Raw genomic sequence first — 18,599 nt, forward strand, 5'->3', positions numbered from 1 at the left:
TATTTTGAAATATAACCTTTTGCAAGTGAGAGCCAAGGTTAAGTGACACAGCTTTCTGCTCACCTCTTCAGTTTGCCAAACATTGTTTTTCTAGTGGAGTTCTGGGTTAGGTGCAGCAAGTGTGAGTAACACTATCACTCATACGCCCATTGGAATTTAATTAGTCTACCCTCATAATTTCTGTACTCAGTTTGGTATGACACATTTCCTTACTTTCATCTGTATATGAAAACACACAGTTGTGTATTCACCAACTATAGTGTTTCCAAGTATGTGGATTACTCTATATATCAAATTCAAATTACACAGAAAATAAGGCTTTTCTTCTCCAATATTTTCCCATTTCTTGAAGAATTATTTACTTTTTGAGATTAGAGAGATGTTTATACATAGGGTGAACATGAGCAATTCTAAGTACATACTAAGTATTAGATATTTATGTTTTTGTATAATAATGGTAGAAACAGTGGCAAAGCATACATTTTCAGCATATATTAAGAGCAGCAGAACACATTAGTTTTTGTGCTCAGACAACAGCCTTAACATGAAATAACTATATTCATTGTTGTTTGTCATAACATTTAATTATTTGTTCTTAAAAATACATATCATACTTAGGTTATGAGAATGGCAAATGTTCATTCTATCAAAGCACACACCAAAAAATCCAACATGCAGCTGGTACTTAATATTTTTAGATTTACTTTCTTTTTGTATTTTTGACTGTATCTTATGCCATTTATTTGCATTCAGTCAATATCATATGTGATGTCAATTTATTTATATAAAAACAAATTAGTATAATATATTTATATTTTCTTACCAGGTTTAAAATGGAAAGTGTTCCATTTTCTTTCTTATTGTATATGTAGATGATTGAAGTACTTTATGTTTCACTGAAATGAGTATTATTCACTTCAGTGAAATTAATGTTCAGCATGCTGAGGAGATGGGCAAGATCATTTCTCATTGTTTTCCTTTTAAAGTATCTGGAAAAAATATGATCTTGTTGCATTACATTCTGAAGAAGTTGAATAGATACTTACAATAAATAAGGCTATATAAATGGGAAGTTAAGTATTAATAGAATCCAGTGTGACTAACAAGGGTATCAAGTTCTTCAGACCTGTGGTATACATAATAAGCTTGAAGAATTCGTGCACAAAAGCCTTAACTGTTTTGCAACCTTGGTTGTGATTAGATGCTGTAGTTTTCTAAGCTACTACATGTTGTAACCAGCTTGGTAGATTTAACCTAGTAATAAGATGCTTAGTTTAACTGTTAGTTTAAACTCAGTTTCTATAGCGGCACGGTCTTTATCTTTGGACCTTCACTTTCCATTCCGGATGACGCTTGTCCATAAAGAAATTGCTAAACTTGAGACCTAAAAACAAAACAAAAAACAAAAAAACTCCAGACAAGTAACCTTTAAAATTATTTCCCTTGATGGAAATTTACTGGAAGGCTTTAACCAATTCAGTTTGCTTAGACTTATAAAGAAAATTATGATAATGTCTAGGTAAACTTCAGTAAAACATTTTTTTGTGAAATTATACTATAGTACATAAAATTGAAATATTGCTGATTTAATGGAAAAAAAAAAGAAATCAGCTTGGCCAAGTTGGATTACATTGTTAGAGATTGCTTATGTAGGTTGCATCAACATTGTTACGATCTGGACACAGAGGATACATACTTGTTTTATAGTCTATATGTGACTGTCATTGACTTGGAGTATGGAACAGGGAGCATTGGATTTTAAGTCAGAAGACCCAAAGTGTAAGTCTCTGCCAGTTAGTGGTGGTGTGATACTCAGAAGATGAGAATGAAATAATAGCTTCCCTATCAAATTTAGTGAGTTGTGAGGTTCAAATTAAATACATGTGAAACTACTTTGAAAACTGTATAGAGCACCATACAAATGTTATTTGTTATTTTTCCAAGGTTCTGATGAGAACTTTTCTGATCTCTTAGATCTAACTGAATTATCATGAAACTTTGATAAAATTGTACCAATATGTTGTTTCGTATAGTACTATGGGGCATGCAAGTTTTTTAAACCCTTAGTTTGTTATATTTTAAATTTCCAGATCATTTAACATTTGCTTTACTTCGGTTTTTGTTTTGTGTTTTGTTTTGTTTTGCTGTGGTTAATATGCCTTTTTTATGTAAATGGGCAGTAGAAGTTGGTGGGGGTCTTAAGTACTAATAAAGGGCACTCTTTTTCCTTCTTATATCGAGAGCCAATGGAGAAATAAGATCAAAGAGCCACCAAACAGAGAAACAAGATACATACAGCTGTGGGTGGATAGTGTAATAGCTAAGATGGACTTGTGCACTCCCACTGTCCCATGTCTACATCTGTGGGGAAGTTTAAGGTACCACAACAGGCTCTCCCTTTGGCCACTTTTTTTCCCCAGTCCAAGTAGAGAGATAAGGAGAAAGAGACTCTCCCTGGGCCTTAGGATATTAGGGTTTAGCTTAGCCCACCTAGAAATACAGGCTTACGCCTGTCATCCACTGTGATAATAAGAAATATATATTTGGTCTTTGTCTCTGGTTCCTGACACTGAGCTTCTAGAACACTTTGAATTTCCTGAGTAATAGGGGTGAGAGGAGCATCTTTTGTTATCCATAACAAGTTCCTTTCAACCATGCCCGATTTTATGCAGTAAACCCTCCATTGACATCCTCGATAGGTTCTTGGAAGCTACAACTTTAAGCAAAACAACATATAACAAAACCAGTTTTACTACAGGTTGATTGATAGAAATAAGAGTTAAGTTGCTATGGTATATTTGTGGTCACAAAAAATCACCAAACTTCTAAATAAAGATCAAAACACTTCTAATAGTAAACACTGAAATAAATGTGAGCTCTACATTTAGAAATATTAATAAAGACAAGTAAGAACATTACTCACCCAGTTATTTGAATTTGGAGTTGCCAGAGCATATCCCAGCAGCTCAGGGTGTGAGGGGGTACCCAGAGCTGGACAGGGCACCATCCCATCACAGGGCACACTCATACACACCCACACTCAAGCAGATGGGGACAACGCAGACACGCCAGTTCTTCTAACGTGCACAGCTTGGGGATGTGTGAGGAAACCAGGGTACCTGAAGAAAACCCACCTAGACATGAGGAGAACATGAAAACTACACACACACACACACACACACACAGAGTGGCGTCTTGAAGAATTGAGTTTTTTTTCTCATCCATGTTGTAACATTGAACAAAAACAATGTTATCTGAGGACCCACTGTACTAATGAGATGGCTCTTGGTGGTTTCTAGATAGCATCAGAATGAAGGACCATTTGCCAGAGGAACCAACTATGTAATTAGAGGGTTGGAACCATCAGACCCACTCCTTAACCTCTGGGAAGGAAGAAGAGCTAGAGATTGAGTTAATCACCAGTGGCCAATGATTTTTATGCCTATGTAATAAAACCTCCATAAAAACCTCTAAATAGTGGGTTCCAAGAGTTTCTGGATTGGTGAACACATTGAGGTGCTAGAAGGGCGAGGTCCCGGAAAGGGTGTGGGAGCCCCAAACTCCTTCCCCTGATCTTGCCCTATGCATCTCTTCTGTTTGACTGTTCATGAGGGTATCCTCTGTAATAAACCAATAATGTGAAGAAAATTGTTTTTCTGGGTTTTGTAAGCTGCTCTAGCAAATTATCAACCCGGAGGAGGGGGTTGTGGGAATCCTTGACTTTATAGCTCGTCAGTCAAAAGTACTTGTGACCTGAATTTGTGATTGGCATCTGAAATGGGCGCAGCCTTGTGAGACTGATCCCTGAACCTGTGGGGTTTGGGCTACCTCCAGGAAGTTAGCGTTGGAATTGAATTGAATTGTAGAACACTCGGTTGTTATTCAGGGAGTTGGAGAATTGGTTGGTATGAGGAAAAGGCCCATGCGTTTAGTGTCATAAGTGTTGTGACTAAAAACAATGTAGACCCACCAACTAGGTAACTCAGCCTACATCCCTGGGGAGGAATAAGGGGTGGAGCAGAAGGCCAGAGTTCCTTACAGAAAAAAATCCCTGTTTATGGAAACCAGAGAAGTAGATATGAGGCTTTTCCTCTAACAGAGGTGAACAGCAATTAAATAAATGGAATTCAAGGGGATGGATGAGAGCTCTCATCTCTGAGGCTCTCCTTCCTTTTCAGTACCTACCTAGTCCTGTCACCCTGTTGCTGTTCATGTCCATTGTCCCCAAGCATAGGCTACACCACAGCACCTCCAGATTACACCATGTAGCTGGAGAGAAACACTGATTCCTGGGAGAGAAGAGCTGTGTAAGGCAGGTTGGTTAAGGGGACTTTGGAGTAGATGAGGGGACTTTGGAGTAGATGAGGCTAGCTCAGTGAGAAGATGGGTCTGTAGGAAAAATCTTTCCCCAACAATTTCATCTACATTGTGGCAGGACCCCATTAAACTTCCTGTAGGAGATATATTTGTAAAGCTGTTCATTTGGCAAGTCAAGGAATAACTTATCTCATGCTTGAGGAAATGGATGTAGCTGGAGTCACAAACCAGTTTATCTCTGCATTTAATACCATCCATAGTTTATCATGTTGGTGATAACGGGCAAAATGGGTTTGGTAAAATCTTAGAAAAACAAAGAAACAAATGCAGGAATTGAGGGCCAACATCCTAATTCCTAGCTTATTCAGAAGAAATGTGAATATAAAATTTATGAAGAGATTTAGATTATTCAGTCATTCAGTAAACATGTATTGATTATCTGTTATGAGCCCCACATTGTGCTGGCTGGGAAGGAAATGGGAATGAAAGCTGTAGTCCCTGGCTTTGAACAGCCCATAGGTTTGTGGGGGTGACAGGGAATTCTAGTCGAGTGTGATGTGTGCTGTGAGAGAAGTATGCATAAGCTGTTAAGGGAACACAGGGATGGTTACTTGGCCCACGTTTGGGGAGTTAGTTGGGGAAGTCTTTCTAAAAGAGGCTTGTGTGACCTGGAAGGGCAAATTGAAATAGGCAAGATGAAGGGAGTAGAAGAGAGGATGTCTTAACTTAGGTTAAAGTAATTCAATGAGCCAAGGCTCAGAACTAAAGAGAAAGCGTGTGTACACACACATGCATGAATCTACATACATGCCTACTTTTGAGGGAGTGGAAAGCAGTAGGCACCATGAAAAGGTTTGGATAACAGCAGATAGCTTGGTATGGACGCAGTAAAGAGTTTAGGAATAAGAGTACAAGAAATTGGAGGGGTAAGCAAGGCCAGGTCATGCTTGTGTGTCGTGATAAGGAGTTTGGTCTTTTTTCAAAGGCATTGAGGAATGTTAAGCAAGGAAGAGAATGTGTTTTATAGGCTACAAGTGGTAGGGAGAGTGTAGTGTAGGGTAGTAAAGCTGTACATGGGAAACTCTTGCAGCATTCAAGGAAGAAGACCTTAGTATCCTGAATGAAGAGAATGACATGAACCTGAAGAGAAATGGATGAATTAGGGGAGATATTAAAAGCAGAAAAGTCAATAGGACTCAGTGATTTATTGCATGGAGGAAGTGAGAGGGAGGGTAACGTCAAAGATGATACAGGTTTCTGTGTTGGGCAACTATGTAGGTTCTATTCACTGATACAGAAAATATTGGAAGATTGGAAGAGCATTAAGTTTGAGGTAAGGTTAAGGTAAGGAAGGGACTAAGCTAAGAGCCAGGTTTGAAACATGTTGAGTGTAAGATGTCCTGTGGAATATGCAAAAGGAAATGTATAATAGGAGTTGAACATATGGATCAGGAACTCTAGAGAGAAATCCGAGTTTGAGATTGGTATATGTGCATGTATCTACATACATATTACTTTTGGGGGAGTGGAAGAGTGGAGCAGTAGGCATGCTCCATATCAGATAAGCTCATCCAAAGAAGTGTGTTGAGATTAGGAAGAGTAAAGGAACAGAAATGGAACCCTAAAGAACACCATCACTTGAGAAACAGACAAAAAGAATAACCAGCTAGACATGTAGAAAACAAAACTAACAAGTGTACCGAAGCCAAGAAATAAAAATTCAGAGTCAGTAGCAGTAAGTGCTACAAAGTGGTCATTTCAGATTAGCACTTCCAAACATTTTCTGAATTTAGCAAGAGAGTGATTATTAGTAACCTTCGTGAAAGCAGACCCAGTAGAGGGGTGCAGGCAGGAGGCAGGTTGCAGTGGGTGAGGGAGGCATGGCAGACAGTGTGTGCCAACAATGGTCTCAGCCTGGCTGTGAAAAAAACATAGAAAGATAGTATGGGAGTTAGGAAGGTGATATTCCAATAGGCAATATAGAGTTGAGTCGAATTTTAAAAAATGGTTAATTGCTTCTAGGAAAGATTTGCTAATCACTTAGGAGACTCCCCCTAATTGATGAAGCCATGTCCTTGAAGAGTTTGCACTGGGTGGATCTGCAGCCCTGGAAGCTCTGGGGAAGGGGTTGGATACAAATGCAGATACATGTTTTGGGGGGTAGAGCAGATAGAGGAGATCCTCACTGGGTGGTTGCTGTTTTCTCTGTGAAGTAGGAGGCTGGCCCACCTGCCAGCAGCGAGGAGGAAGCTGGTGATATAGGGCTAGAGGAGAGAAGAGAAAGGGGAAATGTGTGCTGAGAATCATGAGGGGGGAAGGCCTACTGGGAAAATATGAGCTGCCTGCACAGCTTACGGTTGGAGTTTATGAATTTCTATAAACCAACTTTAAAACGGTTTTTAAAAAATCACTGAAACAGCCTTTTGTGTTTTCAAAACCAGTATTAAATAGGATCCTGCATTTAACGCACTGTTTCTTGCCTGGTTCCTTTCCTGAAATGCTTCGCTTTCCTCTTTCCACCGCGCCCCCACTCTAGTTGGCTAGTAGAGAAGATTTTTCCAGCTTCAGACAAACCACTTTTCCAAGAATACATGGAACAGATTACAGAAGCAAGTAACAGCCTGCTTACTTCCCCTTCTGCACTTGTATGTACGTTCAGCTGGAGTTCTGAAAAGAGGAAGTCAGGAGAACATTTTTTTCTTTTTAAAAGAAAGATTGGAGAACCACGGAGCACAAGCAGGTAGAAATATTGAAGGAAAGAGAAAGAAGAGAAAATGGAAAAAATACTGAAAAAAAAAAATCATGAGCCAGAAGGTAAACCAAAATGATGTCAGAGACTAGGAAAGGAACAGAGAAAATAATCTGCCTTCTAACCTAGCCTCTTAGTTTGCTACTGAAATACAGCATTCTTGAACTGGAGCCCTCACTTCTAGGCAAAACTAACACCCAGGCCACATGGAGATAGAAATCTTCTGTGAATTCAGCTTCTCCCCCCTAATTTCTGTATCAGTGACAACATGTCCTGGGTTTTTATTTCTTTCTTTGACCTAACCTTTCAATTTTAAAATCAAGTCTGAGTGCCTAGAGTATCTGAAAAAGAAGGGGACCAGATCTAGTGCCATTCAAAAACATTTAGTGAGCACTTTGTATATATAGGTGCTGTTCTGGGTACTGGGAACTTGGAGAAAAATAGGAAACAATCTTTGCCGTTGCAATATGATTTCTCCCAAGTGAAAGGAGACTGTTGCTTAGGAATTACATAGGTGCAGGACACCAACTCTCAGGCATTTAATAGCTAGACAGACATTTATTAGTGACCAGCTTCTTATAAAAAATAAAAATCTTGAGTACTGCCTTAACTGTGCCATAGCTTATATCACCTTCTCCTAACCTCTGTCCCCTGATGCTTCTAACTCAGATTTGCCCCGCCACCTCACCCCACAGTCAAGATGCTGATGTAATGCAAGCAGATACCAGCTGAAGCCAGAATAGAATGGATAGTTATCTAGGGAGATAAAGTGACAGTGTTGCTTGTTCAGGCTATTGTTCAAAGAAGCATGTCTTTTATTTATAGACATTAGAATTTAAAGGCATAGACAGCCAGAGCTTGATATTACCTCTTCTTTTTGTAACTTGTTTTCTAGAAATATGCTTGGTACAGCTACCTTCTTTGCACGTAAATTGAATGTGTTAGAAGAGTGTTTTATACCTGGTTTCATGTTCTTTTAATTGGTTCTATTGCTGTTTTAGTTAAGGCTGGTTTCTAAATTTTAATGCATCAATATTTTGCTTTTATAGCATACTATTTTATCTCTGTCTGAGGCATAGGTTGCAGAAAAAAGCAGGAGGTTTTCAAAGAAGCCAAATATAGATGACTTTCATATTAATAAAATATTCATAATTTAGTTGGACATAGCTAAGTAGATGAGGTCTCCAATTGTTAGTGCGTCTGCAAAGTTGGCGCCTCCTAATAGACTTCATGGTGGTTACTGGAATTTTGTGCCAGGAAAAATGTAGTTGTCTGTTCTTAAACCTGAATTTCCTTGCTTTCAAACACCCAAGAGCGAGGTTCACAAGGATGCCACTAACCTTCTGTTGCTCCGGGGAAGTGACTGCATTTTTCCAACCCTTTGCTGAAAAGTGTTATATGCCTTGTATTCTTGGAGTGTGTTTTTTCCTAAGCTCTGAGAAGATTTTTAAGATTGAACCTCATGAATTTTTACACCCCTCTGCAAGAAAGGGAGGAAGAGTGCCTGTAAACCTCTTTGAATTACTTGAAATAAAGATAATAGAATGTAAGGAATGAAAATAAATTTGGCCAGTCAATTTTTTAACAGGTTAACTGATGAACAAGAAATAGTTTTTATACAAACATATGAAAACAGCTTATAACAGCAGACTTTATTTGTTGTAATGATATAAATAAGAATATTAATTTTCTTTGTAAGATTAAAAAAATCTGACACGGTATGCTCATATTTAAACTAAGTAAGGGCAACCGCTAATTTGAAAAAGAAGTATTAAAGCTAGGTTTATGAAGAAACTATACTCAGAAACATTATGATAGCATTTCTGTGAACAGGATTCATCACAAAAATAACAAATACGCTTTATGAACTTAGTATTTGAATTAATTTTCTAAAATTTGGCTATTAACCAAAAGGTTAATTGAGTCTTTTCTTCTTGCTCTATTGTGGCTAACATACTAATTCTTCCCATTAAAGACCCATTTTATTATGCAAATGAAAAAAAATCACAAGACTTTGTGTCTAAGAGAAAGCTGCTTTTTTGCAGCGGAACTCATGCACCTGTTTAAATCCCCAGCCCCCACCACTGCTTCCATTGGCTGCCAGACTTAGTGATCAGGTTTATAGGCTGTAGGGTCCTTGAATTTTGACTCACATTTTCTTTGTGACTTACTCTTGTTTTGGCTTATATTTCTCCCCTTCCAGCTCTCAGCATGCCAACAGCAGCTGCATCATGGCACTCACCCTGCTGCCAAGAGGGCAGGCAGCCTCCTTGGAGACTGTAATGTTGCACTATAGCCAACAGTTAAGAGATAGATGCTGGAGTAGTACTTACAGCACAGCTGAAATTCACATCATCCTAGGAGGCATTTGGTGGAACACTTTGCCCATCGTATTGTTAAACTAATTTTTAAAAACTTAATTATGAAAAATTTTCAAGCTTATACAAAGGTGGAAAGAATACTATAGTGCATTCCCACTTACCTTCATGTCTGTTTCAATAATTATCAACTCACAGACAATTTTTCACTGTCCACGGTGTTTTTCCCATGGTCTTATCCAGACTGCTGGTAGATTCATTTCCAGGGATAAATATATCTTAAATTAGAGTTGCTTTTCCATCCTTCTTCAGCCTGTCTGTAAGATCTGTCACCTTAATGATTTTCTCAGTCCTTTCTTCTTCAAGGTACAAAATATTAGCATCTTTTTTCTTCCTAAATTAAGCCAAGATATGCTACTTTAATAACTGTTATATTTTCTAATGCTGTACCCTAAAATTGTTGAAGCACTGTTCATTCAGTCAGTCATTCTATCCAAAGCATGTATGAAATGTGCAGGATCTTGGAATATAGGGCTTTAATGGTCATTGGGTTTGATTATCAGTTTCACCACTGACAAGCTGTGTAACCTGGGACAACTTCCTTAACCTCTCTGTGCCTCAGTTTCCTCTTGTCTTTAATACGGGACTAATAGGAGCACACACCCTTACAAGGCTGTTGTAAGACTTAAATGAGCAAATACATTTAAACAGCTTAGATACAGCCTGACACAAAGTGTTCCGTATATGCTAGTTGCTGTCTTGTCATCATTGTCATCCTAGTTGTCTTCACCATCTTCATCTTTTGTCCCTCTTCACTCATTTTACATAATAGTGGGTTGAGGCTCAAATGGGTAAAGCAACCCCCTTCAGGTCAGATGGCAGTTTTATCAGGATAACTTGAATGAGAAAGCATGTCCCAGTTTTTTTACTGTACTAGATATAGTTTGATACATTCTTGTCCTCAAGGAATTACGTTCTCACAAATAACAAAGAATTGTCAAAAAAAAAAGAGGATTAATAAAAATATGAGGAATAAATATTGCTGCTGGAGAGTTAAGCCTTAGGAGCTGCGTGTTTCAAGAGGAAGAGAGAGACCCTCAGCTGCTGGGGAGTCCTTGCCACACTCAGTCTCCCACCACATCAAGAATCTCCCCTCCTCAGTTCCATGCAGACCTCCGAAAGAGGAGGGGGCCTTCATGTCCCATCAGTAAAGTCTGCTCTACCCAGCCATAAAAAAAAAAAAAAAAAAAAAAAGAAGTTGTGTGTTTAGAAAGCAAAATGCTACAGGTAATGTACAGGCATACCTCGAAGATATTTCGAGTTCAGTTCTACATCACTGCAGTAAAGTGAAAATTGCATTAAAGCGAGCCACGTAAAATTTTTTGTTTCCCACTACATGTAAAAGTTATGCTTACACTATATTATCATCTATTAAGTGTGCAATAGCAGTATGTCTAAACAAATGTACATGTCTTAATTAAAAGTATACTGAGCTGTCTCAGGGAAGTCTGAGGAGAGGCAGATAGGGGAATGGCCAACTAGTTGGTGGAACAATCAGAACACACACAACATTTATCAGTTAAATTTGTCATCTTACATGAGCATGGTTCGTGGCACTGCAAAACAAATACAGTAATAGCATCAAAGATCACTGATCATGCCTCACCAAAGCAGATAGAATAACGAAAAAATTTGAAATATTGTGGGAATTATAATAATGTGACATAGACACACAAAGTGAGCACATGCTGCTGGATAAATGACTCCAGTAGACTTACTTGATGCAGGGTTGCCACAAACCTTCAATTTGTAAAAAATGGAGTATCTATGAAGTACCGTAAAGCAAAGTGCAATAAAAGAATGTATGCCTATACCTCCACTTTAGTGGAGAATGTGGGATGTCAGGAATGCTTTTGTTTAAAAAAGGAGATGATTTCGCTAATGAAACTCTAGAACATTTTATACACAACCAAAAAAGAAAAGAAAGTTTGAGTGGGATGAGACTACCAGATCTAGGGAACATTTACACATGAGATTAAGAGAGAAAGCAAGGGCCGGGCGCGGTGGCTCACGCCTGTAATCCCAGCACTTTGGGAGGCCGAGGCGGGTGGATCACGAGGTCAGGAGATCGAGACCATCCTGGCTAACACGGTGAAACCCCGTCTCTACTAAAAAATACTAAAAATTAGCCGGGCGTGGTGGCGGGCGCCTGTAGTCCCAGCTAGTCGGGAGGCTGAGGCAGGAGAATGGCGTGAACCCAGGAGGCGGAGCTTGCAGTGAGCCGAGATCGCGCCACTGCAGTCCAGCCTGGGCGACAGAGCGAGACTCCGTCTCAAAAAAAAAAAAAAAAAAAAAAAAAAGAGAGAAAGCAAGAAATAAAAGGAGAGGGAAAGGTATTATTTGAACTACCAGTGAGTGTCAAAAGAGATGAATGGATTCTAAACTTCATCTAAACCCAAATGGGATCTGGCATTTCTAAAATGTTATTTATTCACTTACTTTAACCTGTGCCGAGCACTGTTCTGCTTACTTATAAATATAACTTTATTTAATCCTTGCATTTAAGAGTCCTATGAAATAGTTAACTGTTATCAATCTCATAATACAGCTAAGGAAACTGAGGCATGGAGAAGTTAAATATTTTGCCCAAGGCCATTTGCTTATTAATAAACAAGAGACCTGGGATTTATACCAAGCAGCATGGTTCTGGAATCTGTGCTCCTAACCACTTTGTTCTCCTGCTCACAGGTGATCAAAGCCCCAGTGCATATGGAATCTTGAGGTTTTATGGTGCACCCAAATGTTGCTTCCCTTTCAGTTTTTCTCTATAAACCAGTGTATAGAGAAGCCCTTTAAAGAGAATAGAATGGTGGTGTCATTACTCATACCTGCACTCTTGGCTGACCCGAGGATAATTAGCATTGTGAGTCCCAATTAGATTTCAGGAGACAGGATCTGCCCACTGCAGACGTACATCTTTATAACAAGCTTTATCATAACAGAGTATGATTACATTTGTCAGTTGCAGTCCTCAAACAGTACTCTGGTGTTATTTTCACATGAAATTGTAAGACCACTCTTATAGTCATGTGCTTTTTAACTTTACTAATTCGAGGTCATTCACTAAAAAATATTTCTTGACGGCCCCTGTTTTAGGTATTGGAGATGCTTTGTGACGAGTTCCTTCTCTATAAATTCTCTATGGATTTTTTCCTTTCTTATGAGCTGCTTCCTATTAGGTTATAAATTGTCATTATTTCTCCCAACTTGAAAAACAAAAATCAAAGGAAACTTTTCTTGACTACACATCCCTTTTTAACTACTGGCCCATATACGCTTCTTCATTTACATCATAACACCTAGAAAATACTGTCTGTTCTAATTTTCTCTCCACTTTCTCCACCAGATCTCGTCCAGCTCCAGATTCAAATTATATCCCCCTGCCTACTAACAGCTCCACCTGATGTCTGCTAGGCACTGAAACTTCCAAAACCGAACTCTTGATCTTCCCACCCATTCCTGCTCCCTGGTACTCTTTCCCACCCCTATAAATGGTGATTCCATATGTCTCATTGCTCAGGCCAAGAACTTTGGCTTTATCTTTAACTGTGCTTTTGTTCTCATACCCCCACCGTCCATTCCATCAGCAAGTTGTGTTCCTTTTACCCTTAAAGTCTATCCAAAAGCCAACCATTTTATCTCACCTTTGCTATCCCTGCTCTAATCGACTTCATAAGTAATCTGTCATTCCCAGCTATCTTCCCACTTCTTTCCCTGGCCACCCCACCTCTTCTATCTGCTGTCAACCCAGCAACCAGGGTGATTCTTTTAAAACATCAGTCAGAATATATCACCTTGCCAACAATATGTTCTTCAAGATTTTTCTCATCTAACATGAAACAATTTGGATGAATCTCATCCACATAATGTTGAGTAAAAGAAGCCAGAAGCAAGAGTTCATACTGTGTGATTGCATTCATTTAAAATACAAAATCAGGCTGGGCATGGTGGCTCACACCTGTAATCCCAGCACTTTGGGAGGCTGAGGAGGGTGAATCACCTGAGGTCAAGAGTTCGAGACCAGCCTAGCCAACATGGTGAAACCCTGTTTCTACTAAAAATACAAAAAGTAGCTGGACATTCCAGCCTGGGTGACAAGAGCAAAACTCTGTCTCAAAATAATACATAAATAAATTAATTAATTAAAATACAAAACCAGGTAAAACCAATTCTGTGTTGTTAGAAATAAGGATTGTGATTGACAGGACGGGGGTTGATTGTGACTGCAAGAGAACACCAGGAGGGCTTCTGGGGGCTGGTCTTTTCTATTTCCTGATCTGGGCGCTGGTTGCTCATGTGTAATCAGTTTGTAAAAATTTAGCAAGTTATACCCTTATGAGGTATTTTGTATTTTTAGTACAGACGGGGTTTCTCCATGTTGGTCAGGCTGGTCTCGAACTCCCGACCTCAGGTGATCTGCCCACCTTAACCTCCCAAAGTGCTGGGATTACAGGCGTGAGCCACCGTGCCCGGCCCAGAAAATTATTCTTCTCCTTTACACTTAGAGTCTAAGAATTTGTCAGCATTTATAACCATTAGCATTTATAACCAAAGACACAACGTACCAGAATCTCTGGGACACAGCTAAAGCAGTGTGTAGAGGGAAATTTATAGCACTAAATGCCCACAGGAGAAAGCAGGAAAGATCTGAAATCGACATCTAACATAATTAAAAGAACTAGAGAAGCAAGAGCAAACAAATTCATAAGCTAGCAGAAGGCAAGAAATAACTAAGATCAGAGCAGAAGCGAAGGAGATAGAGACATGAAAAACCCTTCAAAAAATCAATGAATCCAGGAGCTGGTTTTTTGAAAGATTAACAAAATAGATGGACCATTAGCCAGACTAGTAAAGATGAAAAGAGAGAAGAATCAAATAGACACAATAAAAAATGATAAAGAGGATATCACCACTGATCCCACAGAAATACAAACTACCATCAGAGAATACTATAAACACCTCTATGCAAAGAAGCTAGAAAATCTAGAAGAAATGGATAAATTCCTGGACACATACACCCTCCCAACACTAAAGCAGGAAGAAGTCGAATCCCTGAATAGACCAATAACAAGTTGTGAAATTGAGGCAGTAATTAATAGCCTGCCAACCACAAAAAGCCCAATAAATCTTTATTGAGCAGTAGGCACTGATCTAGGCATGTGGAATACAGCAGTGAACATGAGCTACAAAAGCTTCTTGGCTGGGTGCAGTGGCTCATGCCTGTAATCCCAGCATTTTGGGAGGCAGGCAGATCGCTTGAGTCTAGGAGTTCAAATCCAGCTTGGGCAACATAGTGAAATCCTGTCTGTACAAAAAAATACAAAAATTAGCCAAGCATGGTGGCATGCTCCTATAGTCCTAGCTACTTGGGAGGCTGAGACGGGGAGGGTGCAGTGAGCCAGGATCACGCACTGCGCCCCAGCCTGGGTGACAGAGCGAGACTCTGTCTCAAAAAAATAACAAACAAAAACCACGTAGAAGTAAGTTTTATGTAAGTGAGAAAAGGCCTCATTGAGATGGCATCTGGGCTAGTGCTTGGAAGGAGGTAAGGGAAGTAGCCCTGTGTATGTCTGGGAGAAGAGTGTCCTGGTCTGAGGGAATGGAAAGCAAAGGCCCTGAGGCAGAAGCAGGCTCGGTGTGCACGAGCAAGCACTTGCAAGGAGCACCTGCAAGGAGCACTGGCAAGGAGCACTAGCAAGGAGACAGTGGCGTTGAAGAGGAATAGGCCAGGGCACACGAGCTGGAGATGAGGGCAGAAGCACACCTGGAGCCAGATGGCAAAGGAGCTAGTAGGCCTCTGTAAAGACTTGGGAGTTTTATTCTGCCTGAGACTGAGGGTCAAGGGGGGAGCCATTTTTTTGCCCAGGCTGGTTTGAGTTAGGTTCCAGGTGCTTGTAGTGGCAGGCCATTCATCTTCACTGCTGTAAATAAATTTCAGTTTATTATCCATTCTTCTATTGATTGATATTTAGGTGATTTGCAAGATATATTAATTGTAAAGAAACTGAACAAGATATATCCTTTTTTTAAAAATTGCGTAACTTTTGTGACATAACAGGTTAGTTCCAATGACAATCAGACAATCAATACTCATGGTATACATTAGAGATAAATTATGAGTACATATATATTACTGTCAAATAGTAAAGTGTGCAAGGTTGAAAATACAAAGATATGCCAGATAGATTGCTTGCCTTCAAGGACCCTATAGTCTAGTTGGAGATAAGATATATTTGCATATGGAACAGCAATTAGCAAGGACACATATAGGCAACACCAAATAACATCTTAGGCAATTTGCTCCATAAGCATTCTGAAATGGGCAAGATCACTTTGTACTCCAGTGATACAAGATTTTATAGGGCAGCTGAGAATTTAGCAGAGCCTGAAAACGTACATAGGATTTGGAAAAACGGAGACAGACTTTGCAGACATTATCTGAGCAAGGGAAATAACAAGAAGGCCAGTTTGTGTTTAAGGGGTCTGTGGGTGGTCAGTCTGAGTTAAAGTTGAGGATTCATTTTAAAGCCTAACAGAGATTTGGATGAATGTAATTCTAAAGTAAAGTAAAGAGCTGCGTTCAAATCTGGGAATATTTATATAGTCCACATTGCTCAATCATTTTGATGTATTAATGCCACATTTACCATTATTAAACCTCAAAGTTCACAAGGCCTAAATGTTTTAAATGTATGTATTTTTAGACCAACAAAGAAAATTCATCCAGTGTGACTGTATCAGACCCTGAGATGGAAAATAAGGCAGGCCAGACTCTGGAGAACAGCTCATTAATGGCCGAGCTCCTGAGCGATGTACCCTTCACCCTGGCCCCGCATGTGCTGGCAGTACAGGGCACCATCACTGACCTTCCCGACCACTTACTCTCCTATGATGGCAGCGAAAACTTATCATGGTTTTGGTATGATTTCACTCTTGAAAATTCAGTGCTCTGTGATTCATAATCTTTATGTCTGTTTGCACCTTAACAGCTTTAAAATATGTTCGCCTATTTTATCTAACCTGTTTGATGTTCTTTGCCGTTTCACTGTTTAAGGTCCTCAGCAAGGATCATAAAGCAAAGAAAATAGCATTATGTTCATTACTCTATTTTTAAGAAAAAGGTACATTTGTATACAAATTTAACTTAAGTTCTACTTCCTTTCTCCCATATAATAAATATACAAATTAGGCTATGAAGTTTTTATGAAAGGACTCGATTCCTTCAGATGGTCTCTCAAAATATAACACCTCAAATTTATCTTAGAAGAACTGTGAAAAAGAATTGTGGCATTTTTCAGTCACTAGAGCTCTGAAGTCTGAGCAAGAAGTGGGTGTGAAGTCTCCTCTCTGGTTTGTAGGAAGTTGAATTAGTGTTATTCCTGAATTTTTTTCTTCCACAGTGTTTATGAATGAATTCAGAAAAAAAGTTGCCAGTTAGCTTAATTTCTTCAGATGCATTGATGTGGAAATTTAAAACTTGTCCTAAACAGCAGTGCTAGTTTGCTGATACGAAGATGCTAGACCTGCTCTGCGTGCTCTTTCTGGAGTGGCCCATTTCGGTTTTCTGAAACCCATGGCAGCCCTTTCCATCGTGAATAATTTTTGTGTTCCCACCTTTGTTCTCTGCCTTTTTGCTACTTCAGTGTGCTCTCTGACCAGCTTTCCAAAGAACTTGCCCTGCTTCTGCCTTGGTTGCCATTTGCTCTCCTTACCACATATGTTCCCAGTTTATGAAGAGATCCACATTTCCTTTCAACCCCTCTGCCTCCTGAAGAAAAACATTTCATGATGATACATATTATTGCTGATAACACCCTTATTTAGAAATTTGTTGGCCACAATACAGATGGAAATGCTTTACTGCTGGAAAAACTAAAATCAACTCATTTCCAATTAGAGTATAGGCAGAACACCTAGATATGACTTTTAGTTCTTGAATATCCATTACTTACTTTAATGAAAACAGAACTGCCATTGGTCAATAAACTGTAAAGGGAAGAGGTAAATTGTGATAGAGAATTTTCAATGTCATGGGAAATTGAAATCCCATTTATTTTGATTACCAGCAATATGATTTATTAACTCTGTGCCAAGTTTTAAGTATATTTTTTCACAAAGATAGAGTGCCATAGTGAAACTAAACACTGTGCATAAAGGTACATGAATTATTCCAGTTTTAAAGTATTATGCATGTTTGTTTAATAAATGTGGCATGGTTTTAATACAAAAGCTATGTTATTTAAAAGTTAGAGGAACATTTCTATTGACAAAAATATGCTTCATTTACATATAATGTTACCATATGATGTTAATGATTAAATTAGATCTTTACATAGTTCTTACAAAGCATCAGTCTAGGAAATATGACTTATTACTGATGCAAATGTGAACATTTTGTAGTAGTTTTGTAAAAGAACATCCTTTTCAAATATCTATGTTAATGTCCCCTTGAAATTAAATGCAAGCACATAGTCAGTTTGTCTAATTTTGTGTGAAATTTTGTCGAAAATACCTAAACATTTCATCTATATTTGTGCCTACCGTGTTATAAATGTTCGTAAGTACCTTCATGTGTCTATAAAAAATGTTATATTTAAATAAATGTGAATTAAAATAAAATTTTTGATTATTTTCAGATCCAGAAAAATGGGTTTGTTTGCATTATTTATATCTGAATGCAAGTTGTTAATTCTTTAGGAGCCAAAAAGTTTAAGTATATAGTTTGTATAGTGCTGGGAAAAATATACAATTTCCTCTTACATGTAAGTTTTAAGGAATAACATTAAAAATGGTAAGATCCCTAGTCCTGGCTTAATAGGACTGGAGGGATTTGAGAGAGATGACATGAGCATTTCTAGATTGATCCCTTCATCACAACATTTAGTAAGGGCCAATGTTAATGATCTTCTTCTTTAAACAAAAATATTGTGAAAATTACCATTTAATTTTTTATTCTGTATACAAATTAATATTTCTATGAAACATTAGAAATCAATAAGTCAACTTCATTTTACCCAAGATAAAATTGAAGCCTAGAAAGACTAAATGACTTAAATCACTTAGTGATAAATAAATGTCTACTTTAATAGTGTTAGTAATTATAATATATGATAACAAAGCTGTATGATATGGTGGGAGAGAGTTCAGGCAATTGA

At 38.5% G+C, this 18,599-nt stretch overlaps 1 protein-coding gene across 5 annotated transcripts in view; it reads left to right on the forward strand.

The window, feature by feature from the left end:
* The window catches only part of UMAD1 (UBAP1-MVB12-associated (UMA) domain containing 1), a 236,817-nt gene extending 218,726 nt beyond the window's left edge, over window positions 1-18,091 (forward strand). For all 5 annotated transcript variants that reach the window (XM_019031324.3, XM_055347214.2, XM_055347213.2 and 2 more), the window contains one exon: window positions 16,149-18,091. In XM_019031324.3, coding sequence (XP_018886869.2) covers window positions 16,149-16,406 — 258 coding nt within the window. In that variant the 3' untranslated portion in view covers window positions 16,407-18,091. The remainder of the gene's footprint in view (window positions 1-16,148) is intronic.
* Window positions 18,092-18,599: the final 508 nt, after the last annotated feature.

This window comes from Gorilla gorilla, chromosome 6 (genome assembly GCF_029281585.2).
Source record: "Gorilla gorilla gorilla isolate KB3781 chromosome 6, NHGRI_mGorGor1-v2.1_pri, whole genome shotgun sequence".
Classification (NCBI taxonomy): domain Eukaryota; kingdom Metazoa; phylum Chordata; class Mammalia; order Primates; family Hominidae; genus Gorilla; species Gorilla gorilla.